The following is an 18,054-nucleotide window of genomic DNA, read 5'->3' on the forward strand; positions in this document are numbered from 1 at the left end:
TGCTTGACATCACACGAAGTGATTTCACATTAATGAAGATATACCGGATTTCACTAATTCAAATATTACTGTTCTAGATAAAAAGTCATGCCATGCCCCCAAACAGGCCTGAGTTGATATGAGATTTTATAAGGATTTTAGGTCACATAAGAGAACTTTCTGGAAACCTATGTCATGGCTGGGCGTGGAGTTAAATAATGTGCTTAATTCCATGTCTATTTTGAGCTAATTTATGTTTACAACTTTCTCCAATTTTTGCCCGCTTTCTGCAGCTCCTGTACGCACACACAGATGGTTACATTCTCATACTGGGCACCCAGGGAAGGTCACATGCTTTACATCAATGGCAATTAGTTCCCTTTTTAAAATGGAAAATGTCGTTAAGTTCTTGAATAATTCAAGAGTAGAGGTCACAATACAGTGTCCCTTTTGGGGGTCTTTATGGTGCAAATGGCAAAACAAGGCGATCCTATCAGTAAGAGTAGATCTAAGGTTTACAATGTAGCTCTATTTAGTGTGACAGGAAAATTAAATTACACGAGGCACTCATTCATTGTCACCCGTTAACAGGCTTGGGAAAATTGTGGATCCCCAGGGGGCAAATCACTGACAACGTTGGAGGCAAATAAAAATATTTCATTTTAATTGGCTGCTGTTTCCTTTGCTTGGTTTTGAAAATAACAAACATAAACACGCCCCGGACAACTCTCCTTGGAAATAGGATCCCGAATCTCCAAAACACGACCACAACTTATGGGCAGGTTTTAAACTCTGGGGAACATGGGTTGTTTTCTCAGCCATAGTTGAGCTAGTCTTGATCCCTGGAACGGAAATAAAGCTAGTGTTGATCCATGGAAAGGCAATAAAGAGGTAGGCTTCAAATATAAATTGGCTTCCGCTACTCTTCATCCCGCTCCTATCTGGGTTCGTAGGACTGGATTTACTGCATTTCTGCAACAGCCTCAGCCCTTCAAATCTACAAGGGCTGAGCTGGAGGTCCGGAGGGAGGACTGCGTGACGCGGAGGCCACCGCTTGTCTCTGCTCCCCATGGGAGAAAAAGCCAGACCACCCTTGGCCATCCCGGACCTGCCCAGGTGGATGGATGTTCAAACTAGAGGAAGGCAGGTTGGGGAGGGTGGGGAATGAATATCCTCGAGGGTCATCAAATGAGATGAAAGTTTTCCAAGGCCACGCCAGCACAACCTAACCATTGCCGGCATCCCCAGCGTCCCCACAGTCCCTATTAACTCTGTGGGCGCGCCTGCCTGGGTCCGGCTTCCACCCGACCTGGGTCCGGCTGCCACCCTTGACCCCAGGCCGGGTCCGCGCAGAGCGCCGCCGGCGGTTCCACCTGCACTTCCTGCTGCGCCACTAGGGCTCTGCGGGCTCTCTCCGAACGCGGCCGCATTTGGCATCTACTGGAGAACGGCTGGCGCGCTGGTTTTCTCCCAGGCTGGAGAGAAATGGGGGAGGGGCGGGAGAGGACTAAAGTTTGCAGCACCCAGGCGACTGGGGGTGAGATTGGCCCCATCTGATGGGTTGGCCTCTAAGCGTGTGTTTCCTGCGCTTTAGAACTTGGAAAAAGGCAAGAATGACCCGCCCCCGCACGCCCTGCCACCCCTGCTTATTACTTTTTAGACGTCTCACTTCTAAAAAGTAGATTTTTGACACTTCCTCTTTTGGTCTTTCTCCATCAAGACCCTGGGAACTCCTGCGTTAGCGAAGCAAAGTGCCACGTTTCCATATTTCAGGCTTCCCCGACGTGGGAAAGCGCAACGAATGAGCGCGAAGGCTCCGGGGCTTGGCCCGCTACTCCGCAGACCCAGCGGCCCGGTAGCCCCGGCTGCGCCAAGCGTGTGTGGGGCCGGGGCCCCCAGCCCCGCCGCCCGCCGCCCTCCCGGACCAGCGCCAGCAGCGCCCGCAGCGTATAGGTTGGGTGGCTTAGGCTCGGCAGCGGCACTTACAGGGAGAAGAACCTGGCAGCCTGTGGTGTGGGGCTCATTTCGGAAGAAAAGCGGTGCCGCTCAGTTTCTGAAGCACGTCCGATTTTAGTGACACTAAGTGAAGGGAGACAATTAATTTCTAAGAAAAAGTTCTATTTCAGTGTGATTGATGCCAAGGAGGAAGGATTGATGGCTGAGCCTCAACACATTTCTGGTAGAATTAAAGAACAAATTTCATACGGCGGGGGAGTGTGGGTGGGGGGGAATAGAAGGGGGCAATTTAGGGTTTTTCATTTTCTAAACGCTTCAATTTAAGCAAACACTTGGGGTCTCGAGGCCGCTGTAATTCCAAAGACAATTTTCCATGGTTTTAATTTGATTTGCATTTTTCAACTTTGATAATATTCAATTTCATGGCTGAATACACATGTAAACACTGTTAGGTCGTGTTTTTCGCCCCTTGCACCAAACATCATGTCGCTTGTCTCAGCCATGGGAGGTTACATACACCCTGTGTCCCAATATCTGCGAGTGTCTCCCGAATTATTTTTCAAAATTTAGCACGGCTTTGCCTGGGCTCCAGAGGTAGTGAACTATTACAAAATATCTAAACTACTTCCCAGGTGTGGGGGGATCTGCACAAACGTTGCACAAAGGAAAGAGGTAAATAGAACAAATCCCTCTTCTACATAAGATCTATTCTAACTCAGAAACATTTGAAATATATATTTTAACAGTCTTAATCCAAAAATGATCAATATATTTGCTACCCCCAGAAATGTTTTTAGTGTAAATTTCATAGCCAGAAAGCCAAACCTTGAGAAATACAAAGAAATCATCTTTGTAAGCAGAAATTTAATTAGCATCATTGAGCTATTTTATCAAGTATAAAATTTAGAGGCAGAAATGAAGTGGAATTGCATAATTAGCTTTCATCATAGCCAAGCTGATATTTAACAAAATAGGACTATCGATAACAATGGAGCTAGAATACTGTGAACTGAAGAGTAACACAAGTGGTCGAGGGACCGGCAGTCTGTTATTCTTTCGTTTCCTCAGGACACAGAATAGACCGTACATTGTGCAGAGAAATAGTTGAGCCTCATGAAATATGCAGATGGTTGGCACAAAATAAATATATCAAAACCCAAAATGCATTTTACCCTCCTTCCCAAATTGTACTAGGAAAAGGGAAGGGGGAAAGAAATGGCATACTTTATTGGTTTGTACCTTGTATAATAAAATAGCAATCTAATTGCAAGAGCTACCCCTTGTTTAAAAAAAATTGCTTAATGTGCAAAATGTTGTGGAACTTTCGATACTGTGGAATACATCCCTATCTTAAGTCCTAAGAATTTACACATTACTGTATTTGTTTTCTCCACCCCCCCCCCCTGATTTTTCTAAGATTGGAGAGGTCACAGACAAAATTAGGGACTTTAAAAAATAAAAGATATTAGAATTTTGGCATCTTGGGAAGAATAGAACCAGGGATTAGATTTGCAAGACTTTTAGAAAGCTTTCTGCTTGAGGCTGGCTAATATTGAAGACCTGTATTTTAAGTTGAGGTGATCTGATTTGAATTTTTTTTCATATGAAAGGCATTCTAAACAAATAAGAAAAGAATTTCATTTGAAATAGTACCAACTTAGGGGAAAAAAAGTTTCTTAATTTTTAAACACACATCCATTGCAGGCCCGTTGTGTCTAACACCTTCGGGGAAACTGTGCTTTATCATTTGACTCCTTTTTCTAAGAATTATTGAATTTTAAATGATCATTGTTTAGGATTTGCACTAATCTTTTATATTGTGATGACTGGCAATTATGTCTTTCTATTTATTTTACACAAATAGATGGCAGAGTGCGCACGTTCAACACAATCACTTCAGAGCAAACCTGCTCCCGCAGATAGTACTAAATGAAGGGGACCTAATTAAAACAAATGGTCTATTCAGAGAATGGCAAATTGTGGACAATAGGAAGCATCTTTCTCTTTTTCTACTAGTAATTGAGGCCTAAATGGGGATCTTGCTAAGAACTGCAGAAGTTTGAGTATCAGAGTAGAGCTTGCCAATTTAATTCGCCTTTACCCCCAAAGAGATCTGTATCCAGGACCGTGTTGCCCAGCCCAGAAGCAGCGCCCCAGCATTGCAGACAGGGAATCCACCCCTCACCCTCAGTTTTGTGCAGCTGGGTCTGAGCTGCAACAAGCTCATGAAAGACAACCCGGATCTCAGGGAAGCCCTGGGGTGGGGGAAGGGAGGCCACAGAGGCCAAGTCCCTGGCAAGTCTTTTAGCCAGGTGGGGGCTTTCAGAGATGGCAGAGTAAGGGGCCCAAAGGCACAACCCTTTCTCAAGAGCTTTCGCTACAGACTTAGGAACTCGGGAGGCTGTGCCTTTTGGGAGAGATGTGAGTTCTTGGAGAAAGGTGTAGCTCTCCCCTACAAAAGATTCAGCTGCTGGAGAGTTAGATGAGGGTGTTCTTAAAGGACCTTGGTCTGACTATCCCTTCCTGATTAACAGGAGCCTGTGGGAGAGGAGGAGTGTATGTGGTGTGTGTGTGTGTGTGTGTGTGTGTGTGACAGAGAGAGAGAGAGAGAGAGCGCGAGAAAGAGAGGGATTCAGCTGAATGTAAGACAGAAATCCCGCAGTTACTTTTAGTTGTTTACTGAGCTATGACAAAATCTAAACAGCGCTTTCCACAATCAATGAAGGGATCGCCTCGGGTTCCAGAGTTGAGCTCCCTAAATGAGTCTGGCATTCTGATAACTTCAGGTTAGCACCTGAGATCAGCTCCTTCCCACTGCTCAATGCTGGCAAGAGATAGGGAAGCATCTTGTTCGTGAGCTCTGGGAAGGGAGAGGCAAGAGGGGGATTTAATTGTTTGGCTGCATGAATCGAAATGTCCTTTTAAAGCAAAGAAATCAAGAGAGATTGGCCTTTAATTGGCAAACTGCTGGTGGGAGGGGAGTGGTCATTAAATGGAGGATGGACAAAATATAGATTGGATGTCTGCCCCTACTTGTCCCCATAAACAGCCAGAAGATTGGATGACTGCCCTTTTCGGGCAGTCTCTAGGAAGCTCAGCACTCAACCTGAGAGTGGGTAACTGTCATTGTGGATGCATCGTCTCCACATCAACCTAACATCGCAATTGTCCAGTTTGGAGTGAAAAGTATGGTTTAATCTAGAACTTTGTGTACTTCCAAGAGTCAGTTATTCCCATGCCCTACACATCATTTTGTGTGGCACTGGCCTTAGAATCCAGTTGTCCAGAGCCTCCCCACAAATCCCGAAATGGAAGATGCTAAGTATACAGGAAACTCCACACCACTAAAAACCATGGACACCCAGGGAACTTATCTTTCAGTAAGTGGAAAAGAAAAGGAGGCCTCCAGTCCAAGCCTGTGTCCAGGAGGGCCCTGTTCATTCCACATTGTGTCCCCAGGGCCTGGCACAAGCAGGTATCAGCCAGAGTTCCCTGCACATCCATGTACCATGTGCAGCTCAGACATGAAACTTGGCTGGGGTGTGCTCTCCTCTCAGACTGCAGGCCTACTGAGTGCTGGGTCACATCCTATCCTCCCTCTGTGACAGAAGCAGGCTGGTCCTCCTGGGCCAGCACCCGTTCAGTGGCAAACCTCTGAGGCAGGTGTTTATCTGGATCTGAATTTGTGTATATGTGGACAGCGGGGGCAGGGTGGGGGGAGGAATGCTGTGGGGGCTGGGGCCTTTTGCTGTTCTTGCAGCTGGTGCTGGGGCGAGGGCAGCCCTGAAGCCCAGCTGTGGGCGGTGCGTGCATTCCAGCTGTGCTGTCACCTGTGCGGTTAGGCCACCAGGTGTGGGTCAGAGGGAGGTCAGAAGCAGGAGTCTCTCAGAACATTCCTGGCCTCTGCTCCAGAATTCTCAGTAAGGAATACGGCTGGCAGGCTACACCTCAAGAAATAATTGGGCTATGTGCATTATTTAAGCCCGGATGCCAGGTCATTGTTTCTGCCCCTGACATTTTTTCCCCCTCTTCCCCGGCATTTTCTCTTTTTAATCACAGGCTGCTGATTCTCTCCCTTTCTCTTCCCCTACAGCATTAGCCAGCCGGCTACAGCAGCTTCAGTGGTGGTGCAGTTGTGGTCCAGTTCTGATTGAACCTCTGGCCAGCTTTGAGAAACCATCGTCACATAGGAATACACTGTGTTGCTCCAAAAGAGAAAATAAGAATCCAGCCTGATCCCAGACATAATGCATCCTAATCCCTTCTAGGATAGCAGGTGGAGTCTCCGCCATCCTTCTTCCTGAGATCTTCCTGTTTCTTATCACCTTTCTCCTAACATTCAGCCTCCCCTCTACCAACAACACCCAACAGTGAAAAGTTGGGGGTTGTGGAGAAGCAGGTTTCCTACTGCATTTGAATCAAAGAGGTCTGTGCACCCCCCCCCCCGCCATAGGAGGCCAAAAGAAGTTGAAAAAAACATAGAGTTGCAAGACTTGAGTTCAGTGGTGAGCTCTGAAATCTGAGCAGTTCCCTAACTTCTCTCCGCCCCAGGTCCATCTCCCATAAATTCTGTCATCTACCAGTGGGATGTGGGGAAGCTTAAATGAAGTCATGTTTATGAAGACACCTAGCACATTGTCTGGCACATGTGGGACCCTACTCAATGGTGGTTGAAGTGAATACAATTGTGATAAAGAAAAGAGAGGTAGGGACTTGGGCGGGGGGGGGGGGGCAGCGGGAGATGAGAAACACCAAGAAGGTAGAATGAAAGGCAAAAGTTTTGCCAAAAAAATGGACTCTTCTGCATAGAGGATGCATTTTCTCAGCTAACAAGCAGTTGAAGTTACAACTTCTGTGTGTGAACAGCTCGGTTCAATGTAATAGAGAATTGCAGACTAAATGAAAAATATATAATGGATTGGTCTTTTTTTGTTTTAAATTCCTTAGCTTAGGCTTTAGAAGACAAAGCTAGCAGAAAGTTTGAGCAGATGGTTGCATATTTTTGTACCAGGGGGGTCCACATATTACATCCTAATTTGTCTCCATATAGAAGTTCTTATGATCCAGGTCCTGCCCTAGCTGACATGTCACCCTGTTCCTTCATGGAAAATGACACATAATCATCCTCTGCCCTTCCCAGTACTCCAGCCACCCACTTCATGCCTTAACTCTTCTCAAGCCTTCTCCAGACACTTCTCAGTATTATGTTTCCTCTTCCAATAATATGCTCTTAACATCCATGTCTTCAAATTAGGAATGTGTGTCCTTTTTCACATGAGCAAAATTTTCCCAACAAAATCCACTGTATAATTACTTGTGCTTTGTGAAAAAAAAGAACAGCTAATGAACTGAGATCGTCTTTCTAATGAAATAACAAGTCAAAACACACACACAATCTTATTTTGATTTGCTGGGGTCATTACCAACCCTGGTCCAAAAACCTTCCTGCTTACTCTTGAACTTTGTGGTTTTACTCTTTTCAGATAAATGAAACGATGGAAGAGCTGATTTACCTGTGAAGGAAGTCTGGTCCTCAACCACTTAAGCAAGCAGAAGCAGAACCCATTCTGCAAGGGGAACTAAACCACAGCAAAGATCTCTCATTCCGAGGTTCTAACGGCATTGTACTCGAGCATTTCTTCTTCACCCATGTCGGTGATGCTGAAATTTCCCCTCTCAGTTAATTTGATATGTTAAAGTTAAATAAATATGATGTTGCTCGAATGATGTCCTGACATCAGAGGGAATATTACTGCCTCTAATTAGCTTCAAGAGAGGAGTAAACCCCAGGCAGTTACTCTAATGAGAATGTGAGACCTCTAGTTTTGGATGAATGAAAGCAACTTAATTTGTATTGTTTCTTTTAGCATTCCCAGCTATCAGTTGTGTTATCTGACAGTAAAATATCCCTCCTTCTTTGGTGGTGGTGGGAGGGGGGATAGAAAAAGAAGGAGTAGGAGGGGCAAAAGAGGAAGAGGCAGGAAGAGGGGAAGAGTGTAAAGGGTAAGTAGTCAATGCCTTTTAATGGGAACCTGGTGAGGAGGATGGGGCATGTGTGACAGTGACATCTGACCAGTCCACATCTTGCTGGCAATGAGCTCAGAAATCTCAGGAACAATCACTGATGTGAAAAATAGGCATGCTGTTGTGAGGATGTGCTGCTCTTTCCACCTGTGCAGGAGAGGGACTTGGGGGGCTGCTTCTGCAGAGGATATACAAAGAATCTGGAATAAGCCCCAAGGGTGCAGGGGCTGAGGGGGAGGGGAGAATAGGAATCACCTCCAATCTGGCAATAGGGACCAGGACGGAATGACAGCTTGTAAAATAAGCCTCCATCAGTCTCCCAGGAGACAGCCGGCCTCAACTTGGGTGTTCCCCGCTTGTTAGCCTCAATCATAATTGGTCTCTCCTCCCATCCCACGTTGTTGGTTTTCTGTGTGTGGCTTTTGGTGTGAGCGTGTTAGGTCATCAACAAATACAATGGCGGGAGGGGGCAAGGGGGGACACACATGATTGTTTTAAAGAAGAAAGGAGAAAAAGGATAAGAGAGTGGGCAGGAAGGCTGTGAACAGAATGGGGAAGATGCCCCAGGATTTAGGCTTCCGAGGCAACCCCTGGAGAGCTCCGGGGTAGGGCGCTCCCTGGGAGTTTTGTCAAAGGGAGAAGAAACCAAGCTTGCCTGGAGGTGGGGACCCTGCTGAGCTCCAGTGGGGACATATATCTATTCCGTGTAATTTGTGTTTGCTTGTCTCTGGAGGTGCCTGCAACTTCCTGCCCATATCCGGTGAATCTCATCAAAAAGGAATTTTTCAAAAAATTCCAATCTTTGTGGAATGCTCTAGAAAGGCTGTAGGTCTGAAGTCAAAGGCCTAAAGTACAGCCCAGGGTCCTCTGGGGACAACCAGGCACACAGGCACGTTCCAATCACCCTTTCTCCATCTCTCTATATGTTTAAAAAGTTTCTCCCACTCTCCTCATGATTTCTTCCCCCTCCACCCCTCATGTCTTCTATTCTCTTCTTAGAGGCAAACCATTCCTGGGAGTTGAGGTTATGAGAAACTTGTGATCTGTAAAGCTGAGAGTGGTGCAGATACAGCACATGGTTTTTGCTCCAAGGAGGCATGTAAGGTTCTGAAACCTTGACAATTTATTTACTGTAAAACAAAAACAAAAACAAACAAACAAAAAACACCTTTGATGGGGGGGGGATAGGGAGCAGCAGAAACGTAATGAAATCAGTAGCAAACTTTGGGGAAATTTTCTCTTCTGTTTTCGTTTTCATTTTAATTTCATTCCACCACCCCTTGGCTGGCCATGGTGCTGTGGCCAAGGCGGGTCTCCACAGTGTCCCTGACCCAGCAAAGGCATTTGGGGTCTGAAATCAAGCTCTTGTGCTACGACAGGGACAGCAAATTTGGGATGGTCTCTAAGGCGTGTATGTTGGGCGCCTCTTCTGGGCGGCAGGACTTGGTACCTACAAGTCCCTGGGCATCAACAGGCACCACTGTTCTGTGATGTCAGGCCCATGGTGGGTGGGGGGTCCTATTACCTCTTGAAGGGTGAAGATGCACTGCCTGAAAAGGTCCTGACGCTTTCTCCGGACGGTTCTGGTTTATACATTCCAGAAGACTTGTCCCGGCGCCCCGGCCTTCAAAGCCGGCAGCCAGTACTTGGTCCAGGCCCCTGATGCTTAGAAGGATGCGCTAGAAAACTAGTTACCCCGAGGTGCCTCCAGGAACCTTCTTGAGCAAACACCTGCCCCGTGCCCTATTAAGCCTCATCTTTCGCTTCTCCTCGCCCCACCCCCACATTAAAAGGCCCCCAAAACACTGAGGACCGGCTTTTCTTTATAAAGCCGGGAGAAGGCGGGCGATAAAGATCAGGCGTTTAAATTGGCCATTTGGAAGATTACATCTCTTCAACTAAGGTCTTTCTTTCAAAACTCGCACTGAATCGAGGGCCGTGGCTACTCCGCACCCGGCTCTTCAAGGCCGGGCACTTTTTCATTCGGCCGTGAGTGGGCTGGGCTGGGTGACCGGGCGCCATCAAAGGCCCGAGGGAAGGCCGTGGGGCGACACTCGTCTAATGACAAGTAATTGACGGATTCGAGGCCGCGCATTACCAGCGGAACGGGGAGGCATTAATTATTTAAAAACGATTAGCCTAGGCGTGTGTCCTGCAGGCGTTCCATCTTGTTTAGGGAAGATAACTAGCCGCCAGCCGGAACCGCGGCTTGGAGGGCGGCGGGTGCGCTCCCCAAGCGGCCTCCGGTGCGCGGACAAAGGTGCGCGGTCCCGGATGCCAGGGAAGACGGGGAGGGGGGCATGGTCCCCACACAGAGGTGCCCACATAACTGACCCTGCCAGTTACAGGGATCGATTCCGATTTCTGCCCCTTGGGTCCCGGGATCTGGTGACCGCGGGGAGGACGGAAAGAGCGCTTGTCTCCCCGCCTGGTGAAATACCTAGAAGTCTGCGCGGGCTTCAAACAAGGCGGGATGTCTAGCCCTTTAAAGTAAACACCTCCAGGGGAATGCTAATTTCAGGGGACACCTGGAAGATCCCAGAAGAAACACGCCTTCTCAGTACCCCATACCCTGGCCTCGATACCCGACGATCCTACAGTTACAACTGGCAGCTTTGGAACTTCTAGTTTTCCAAGCTGGTGCCTTCCCACAGGCGGGAGAAAGATGCAATTGGTTCTGTGTGGTCCTCCAAACTCCTCTCCTCCCGCACCGCAGCGCGCCCCTACCCGGGGCCAGCCTCTGGGAGAATGAGGATTAATTGCCCGGTGGCGCGTTTCTCTCTCCACCCTTCCCCCGCTGGGCCCCGCTTGTAACCCCCGAGGCTCCCGAAACTGCAGCCGTGCGCTTCTGTGCGTAAAGGGCACCCGCCGCTTCTTGCAGCGAGAACGAAAATATACTCCTTTCTCGGGGAAGGCCCTGTCCCAATCCTGCTGCCTCGAGGCGTTGACCCCAATGCTGCCCGGTCTGTGGGCTTCTAGGGAAACGCCTAGACCAGACTAGAACCCCTGCGCGCCGGGGAAGGCGGGGAGGGCTTCGCCACTCTCGGGCCTCTGCCGATGCAGCCACGGGATACCAGCATGCCGTTTTCCGCTGCCTCCACCCCTGACTCTGGGGCCAAGGGCGTTCCCCCATCCCCTACCCCCTCACTGTCCTTGGGAAACGCGCGTCTGTCGGATCGAGTCCTCACCCCGGATGGGCTGCAGAAGCCTGTAGTGGCTTCCCGTAGCTTCGGGGCCCCAACCCAACTCTATGTGCTCAGAGCCCAGATTGAGTCTGTTTGCAGCTCTTCGCCCAGTCGTCCACCCACACCGTGTATTCTCAGAAATCCCCGCACAAATAGGCCACCTTCCAAACTCCAGGGTCTTCACCGACTTAGCTTCTCATTCTCTACCTCCCCACCCCCAACCCCTAGCGTCGGGGCCCTTGGAAGGGAAAGGGGCTGACTGGGGGAGGGGAGGCGCGCGGAGGGGAATGGGGGGCGGACGCTGCCCAGGGGACCCGGGCGCGGCCCCCGAGTGGGCGCGCTCCCTACCTGTGGTGCGGCGGGCTGGCGGGCGGCGGAGCGTCCAGCGCTCGAAGGGAGGTGGCCGACTGCTCTGAGCCGAGGCATCTCCGCATTTATTTGAGCTCAAACCGAGCGACTGTTGACTTTAGCACACAAAGCAAAGATTTCACTGCCCGCTAGTTTAAAAATGAATATTTTACCAAGATATCGATCAGCGTTATAAAATTCAGTTAAGTACAATGGGATCCTAGCAAAAAAAAAAAAAAAGAATAATAAAGGAGGGGGAGGCAATATAATATCTGTGCAAATTTGCTGAAGTGTGACGTGGCATGGAAAGTTTACCCTCCTGGAATTCGGATCTAGAATGTTTTTTTCGGTTGTTTACTGACTTTGTTTATTCACAGATCACGGTTGCTTAAACCGGCGCGCGGATGGCGCAGGGAAAAGGAAGAAAAAGAGAGGGAGGCAAAAAGAAACGCCGCACCCTACTATACTTAGAGTTGGGGAAAGCGGGCGGAGGACACTGTGTGAGCTAGCGAGCCTGGAGCCCGACTGGGGGAGGGGTCTGAAGCGGGGTGGGGGTGTGTGTGAAAGACCCAAGTAGCGCAGAAAAGCCTCCGAAAGCGCCCGCTCCCCGACATCCTTTTTATGTATTCGGACAGAACTATATCTTATCGGCCGGGATCAGTGGAGGGGGGAGCGCTAAGTAGTTTAAAACGACCCTCGCACAATGGGCGTGCGATACGAAACATAGCAGGTTAGGGCAGCGCTTTCAGCCTCCATTGTCCCCCACTCGGCCCCCGGCCCTGCCTCTGGGCTCCTTCGCCACGGGAGCCTTTTATGTGATAATGAAACACATTTCAGGCCGAGCTCACGACGTGTGTGTCCTTGCCAGGGGGAGAGACGGGCCTGATTGCTGGCTGCGGCCTCCGGATCCCCCCCACCCCGCCCCAATTTCTCTTCCTTGTGTTCCTCGGGACAATGTGGCATGTTAAAAAGGGATTTGGAGACGGGGGGGGGGTGCAAGGGGAGGGCAAACCCACCTCAAGCGCGTGGGAAGGCCAGAGTTTGAGGGAACAGAGACCCTGCAAGGTGGCAGAGGGCGAAGGGAGGTGGTGGTGGGGGTGGGGGGACCTCAGGGTTGGGGCGAACCTGGGACATTCCACGTTTGGATGGTCAACAAGACCAAAAAATTGGTCCCTGAAAACAGGGCCCTGGGCTGTAAAACTTTGAGACAAAAAGTCCCTACTTCAGAAGCCAGGGGAGAGTAATCACCCACCCACCGTAAGCTAGCTGTGCCCGGTATGTCCCTAAGTCTGCAGGGGACACTGGATCCTGCCTTCGCTTGGCCAGCTTGTAGGCGGGCACATGCCCCAGGCAAAGCCAAAGCCGGGTCCCCTTTGAGCCCCCCAGGCCGCGTTTAGCCTGTGGGGTTTCCACTTGGGTTGGCTGCCTATTTAGGGCCATCTGTAGGGAGATACAGCAAGATTTGTAGGAATTTATTCTGGGCCTTTCTTTATACTTTTGGATTTTCTTTTAAGGCTCACAAAACACCTCTTCATCCCCTTGGCTCTGTAATCCTGGCTTGCCATGTTGGGCTAACTGGATGCTGTCCAAAGGCGTGGGTTTTTTGGGAAGGAAGGAGGGGTAAGCACATCTGCAAACCCTGGGATCTCACCACTGGCCAGCATCATTTGACAAGCGGCGCAAGATATCCCCCCCCCTTACCTGAGGGTCATCCCCCAAAATACCTTATTTTAAAAGGGAGATTTGGACCATTATCCGGAGAGATTCCTATAAACACCAATATCAGGAGAAAGTCTGTTTCTCCAGATGAGGTGCCAGAAGGGGTGGTCCCAGAGGCCTCACTGCTCTCATGCTACAGCTAAGTCTACCAAGGCCATGCAGAACACCTAAGTGAAGAAGAAGGGTGGGATAGGGTCCTGGTGTGTAGACAGAAGCTTGAGGCCGTAGGATCCAGGCAGTTCCAATTCCATAGAAGGGTAAAAGGGGTGCTAGAGACACAGAGATGAAAGAGCTGAGCCAGGAATTTGCAAATCCAATCTGGGCTCACTGACTTGAAGGGAGGCCTAAGATTGGAAATACAGTAAAAACATGTAAAATCTCGGCCTCTCCCCAGAGAAGTCAGCTCGCTGGGGCCGAACAGACATCAGCATTGCATCTTCACGTGGCCTTGATGGGAAATTAAGATATGTAGTTTTGTCCTGAGTTTAAAGATACAGCTGCATCAAACACAGGGAATGGTCCACCTGAGATCTTTGTGTTTCATTGTGTGTAAAGATAAACTCAAAATTCCAAAACTAATCATAAACAATATTGAGTTCTATTTCCTGATGTGCTTGCTGAAGTGTTTAGGGGTAAGTGCACTGATGTCTGAAATTTACTTTGAAATGCGTCTAGGTCTATGGCCATAACACCCTGAACAGTGCCTGATCTCCTCTGAAATGCATTTAGAAAAAATAATCTGAATGGACCAATCGAGGTGTAGATAGCTGAACAGATATGTGATATAACAAGTACGGCGAGACAATAGGATCTGGGCAATGGGTACGTGTGTGTTTTCTGTCTGTCCAACTTCAGCATGTCTGAAAGTTTTAATAATAAAATGTTGTTAAAACAGCAACCACCATGGCCCCTCCCTTCACCAAAATAAAATAAAATAAAACCTGCAACCAGTCAGGATCTCTTTCCCCCTATTTTTAAATAATTTCTGGACCTGTTTAGTTTTTAAGTCAGGCAAAGGGAAAAAAATTTTTGAAGATTCAAAGGGTAAAACTGGCAATAACACTTTAATATAGATTTGTGGAACTCTGGCCCTTCCAGCCAGAACACACATTTATAAGCCATAAATAAAACACGCAGAAACCATAAATTAATCAGACCCGAGACCTGGATTTCACCGTGTCAAGAATGGGAATGCATTTTTTTTCTTGGTCATTTACAACAGACCCTTACATCATTTTTTTTTTCCTTTTTGAACAATAATACAACTTTGCTTCTCTGTTAAAACTACATGGTTTTACACTGAGTCACTCACAAAAGTCTGTGGGATTTTTTTTGTTTTTGTTTTTGTTTTTTTTTTTGTTTGTTTTTTAATCAAGTAAGACTTCCCTGCAACAGCAGCAATGGAGGAATAAAGACAACAACAACAACAAAAAATCAGAACTTGCAAATGCTTAAAGAAGCAGGTGTCTACACAGTAGTGGAAACCGGAGGCTCTTTTCACTTTTCTTTCTCTTTTTTCCCCCTCTTTTTTGACTCTTTATCGGTTTGCCTTCCCTCCTTATATAGAATAATAGGTATCAGTGTGGCCCATCTGTTTGGGAGGGAAGAGCTGTTTGGGAGGGAAGGTGAGGGGAGACTTCTGTCCTTGGGATGGGGAGTAATGGATTTCTTCTCCCTTGGCTCTCTCCAACACCCCTTCCTCAAATTCTCCCCACTTTCTCTCTCTCTTGTCCTTGTCCCTGGCTAGCCGGCTGCAGCCTTCTTCTTAAGAAGAGTTCATTATGGGCCTGGAGTACACCCCCTGGTAGTAGGAGGTGTCTGCGGCCAGGGGCGAGGCATCCAGGCCCGCTTTGTTCGTGACCGGACCCATGGCCAGGCTACCCGGCATAGGGGAACCGTAGCCAGGGTAGTGCATCACCTGTTCGTAGGCTTTGAGGTCCATTTTGTGGGGCTGGTGGTGATGGTGGCTGTGGTGGTGCTGCTGCTCCGAGGACATGAGGTTGTTGATGGAGAAGGGGTGGTTGAAGGCGTAGTGGTGCTCCGGCTTTAGATGGGCTTCGGGCGGCAGGCCTGGGTGATGGGGAGGGCCCAGCAGGTGGGCCGCCGCCTGCTGCTGCTGCCCGGGCGAGGGCGCCGGTTCCGGGGGGCTCAGGGCCGCAGCCGGCGTCCCCTTCAGCTCCCCCAAGGCCCCTCGCTTGTGCTCCTGGCACGGGGAGGCGCTCGAGTGGGGCGACTCGGTGCCCGCCGGAGTCTCGGAGGCCGGCCCGGCGGCCTCCCCGAGCTGACCCTGCGAGGTCTGGGCCCCGGAGGCCGCCTTCTTGCCGCCTCCTGTGGCGCCTGCGGCTTCCTTCAGGGCCAGTTGCTTCTCGCACTTGAAGCGCTTCTGGCGGCGCAGGTAGCAGCCGTTTTCGAACATGTTGCCCGAGTCGGGGTGGAGGGTCCAGAAGGAGCCCTTGCCGGGCTTGTCGGGCGAGCGGGGCACCTTGAGGAAGCAGTCGTTGAAGGACAGCGAGTGGCGGATAGAGTTCTGCCAGCGCTGCTGGTTCTGCCGGTAGAAGGGGAAAAGGTCCATGATCCACTGGTAGATCTCGCTCAGCGTCAGCATCTTGTTGGGGCTCTGCTGGATGGCCATGGTGATGAGCGAGATGTAGGAGTAGGGCGGCTTGGCGTGCGTGTAGCTGCGCCGGTACGTCTTGGGGTCGCGCGCGCGGCTCAGGCCCGCCTGCCCGTACATGGGGCTCATGGAGTTCATGTTGGCGTAAGGGGTCAGGCCGCCCATGGCTCCGGCCGCCTGCCCCCCGAGCGGGCTCAGACTGGGACTCAGGTGCGGCCCCATGCCCGCCACGCCGGCCGCCCCGGCCGAGCCGCCCATGCTAGCCATGGCGCCCGCCCCGGGGGACATACCGGCCAGGGACGGGCTCATGCCCGCGCCCACGTACGACGACATGTTCATGGAGCCGGCACTCATGTTGCCCGAGCCGCTGCCCATGGCGGCCGCGGACATGCTCATGTACGTGTTCATGCCGTTCATCCCCAGGCCGGCGTTCATGTTGCTCACCGAGGAGTAGCCCTGCGGACACAGCCCGAGGAGGGAGGCGCACAGTGTTAGCACCGCGGCTTGAGCGTGCCCTGACCTCCCACCCACCGGACCAGCCCAGGCCCCCGCCTCCGGGGAGGCCTCTGGGGAGTCCTTCCCTTGCCCGGTCCCGGCCCCAAACACCCAGTGCGTTTCACTCGGAGCGCGCCGGGATCGCCCTCGAGAAGGTGGGGGGCAGGCTGCTGCTGTTTGCGTGTGGTGGGATCCTAGCCCTTCTACGCCTCGCTCAGATTCTAAAACAAGGGTCCCCTGGAGCACCTCTAGCCCAGGCTCCCCAAATGCATCTCCTCTCCCCAGCTCTCCAGCCAGCATACCGAACCGGCGCCGCGGTCTCGGACGCCACCTCCGACCCTAGCGAACAACCTGTGGGTCACAGCCTAGAACGCCCCAGCGGCCTCAAGCGGAGTTTGTCCCAGGGTTCATCCTTCCTCCCGGGATCTCATCCTTGGCCTCAGGGGAACCGAAACCCAGTGCCTGCGCAGAGTTTGGGGCCAGCTGGAGGCACTGAGTGGAGGGACAGGGAGGAGACCGAGAACTGAAGTACACGCGGCTAAGCTTTGCAGCCACAAACTTTCGTTCTCTTTGTCCCTAGCCTTTGAATCTGCCTCTACCTCAACCCCCAATTCATACCAACCTTCTCCTCTTCAGCTCCCCACCCCCTCGCCGGCCGACCTCCCACCCCTCCCCAGCCGCGCGCTGCCAAACATAACTCTGTTAGGATAGTGCGTGGCTCGGCCACGAAGAGGATTTGGAGGCGCCGCAAGTCAATATTTGATCACAAAGTTAATATTATCTCAAGGCTAACAGTGTGTCGTATAAAAAAGAGACCCATTTGAGTCGAAGGAGGGTGGAAAAGGCGGCTGCCCAGAGCGGCTGGGGGTGGGGGGCGGGTGCCGGCAAAGGAAGCTGTCCTGAGGTTGGTGAACTGAGCGAACTCCGCCACCCCACTTCCCCCTGGAAAAGGCGAGTGCCTACCTCGGGCTCGGCATAGTAGCTGCTCCAGTCAGACGGCTCGTGCCCTTCCATCTTCACCGCTCCCAGCATACTGGAAGCCGAGTGCATGGCAGTTTAAAATTTAACAGCCACAACAAACGATCAGCAATCACCCCCCACCCCCACCCTCTTTAAAAAAAAAAAAAAAAAAAAGCCAAGGCACCGTCCCCTCCCTCCCTCTCTCGCGCTCCCTCTCTCCGGCTCCACTCCCTCTCTTTTCCTTGGCCGGCCGGAGGCGGTAGTTGGAATGGGCGGGAGGGGTAAGCCTCAGGAGGAGGGGGCCGAGATGGGAGGAGGCCCGGATCGGAGCCCCGCTGCAGGGAGCGCCTGCCGCCCGCCGCCGCCGCGCTCGCGGGCTGCCGGGCGGAGGCCGAGGTTGGCAGTGCCGAGCTGCCCAGAGGCGGCGGGAAGCGCGAGGCGCGGGGGCGAGTGGGGGGGGGGGGTGGAGAGAGGGAGGAGGAGGAAGAGAGGAGGAGGAGGAGGAGGTGGAGGAGGAGGAGGAGGAGGAGGAGGAGGAGGAGGAGGAGGAGGAGGAGGTGTGGACCGCGGAGCGGACAAGTGCCGCAGTGACGTGGGCGGCTGGTGATATAGCGCGGCGCGCCGGCGCGGGCCTCCAATCCCCAGACCCGGGGCAGCCCATTTGAATAATCAGCTCACACCTAGGTGAGAGGGAGACTCCGCCGGCGCCGGCACCTGCCCCTCGGCGCCCGGCGCCCGCCCCACTGCAGCCGCGCCCCGCACCGGTACAGGGCT

At 51.3% G+C, this 18,054-nt stretch overlaps 1 protein-coding gene and 1 long non-coding RNA gene across 2 annotated transcripts; both read right to left on the reverse strand.

Annotated features, from left to right (window-relative positions):
• Positions 1 to 655: 655 nt before the first annotated feature.
• Positions 656 to 11,681, reverse strand: LOC116737979. The gene is made up of 3 exons (XR_004343387.1): positions 11,493 to 11,681; positions 1,966 to 2,058; positions 656 to 821 (listed from the first exon to the last, which is right to left on the reverse strand). It is a non-coding gene; the product is annotated as an uncharacterized LOC116737979 (long non-coding RNA).
• Positions 11,682 to 14,256: 2,575 nt separating this feature from the next.
• FOXA2 (forkhead box A2) lies at positions 14,257 to 17,414 on the reverse strand. Its single transcript, XM_030310208.1, has 2 exons — positions 17,284 to 17,414; positions 14,257 to 16,281 (listed from the first exon to the last, which is right to left on the reverse strand). The coding sequence occupies exons 1-2, from the start codon at positions 17,368 to 17,370 to the stop codon at positions 14,977 to 14,979; spliced, it is 1,392 nt and encodes a 463-aa protein (XP_030166068.1). The 5' UTR covers positions 17,371 to 17,414; the 3' UTR covers positions 14,257 to 14,976.
• Between the last annotated feature and the right edge of the window lie 640 nt (positions 17,415 to 18,054).

This window comes from Lynx canadensis, chromosome A3 (assembly GCF_007474595.2).
Source record: "Lynx canadensis isolate LIC74 chromosome A3, mLynCan4.pri.v2, whole genome shotgun sequence".
NCBI classification, from domain to species: Eukaryota; Metazoa; Chordata; class Mammalia; order Carnivora; family Felidae; genus Lynx; species Lynx canadensis.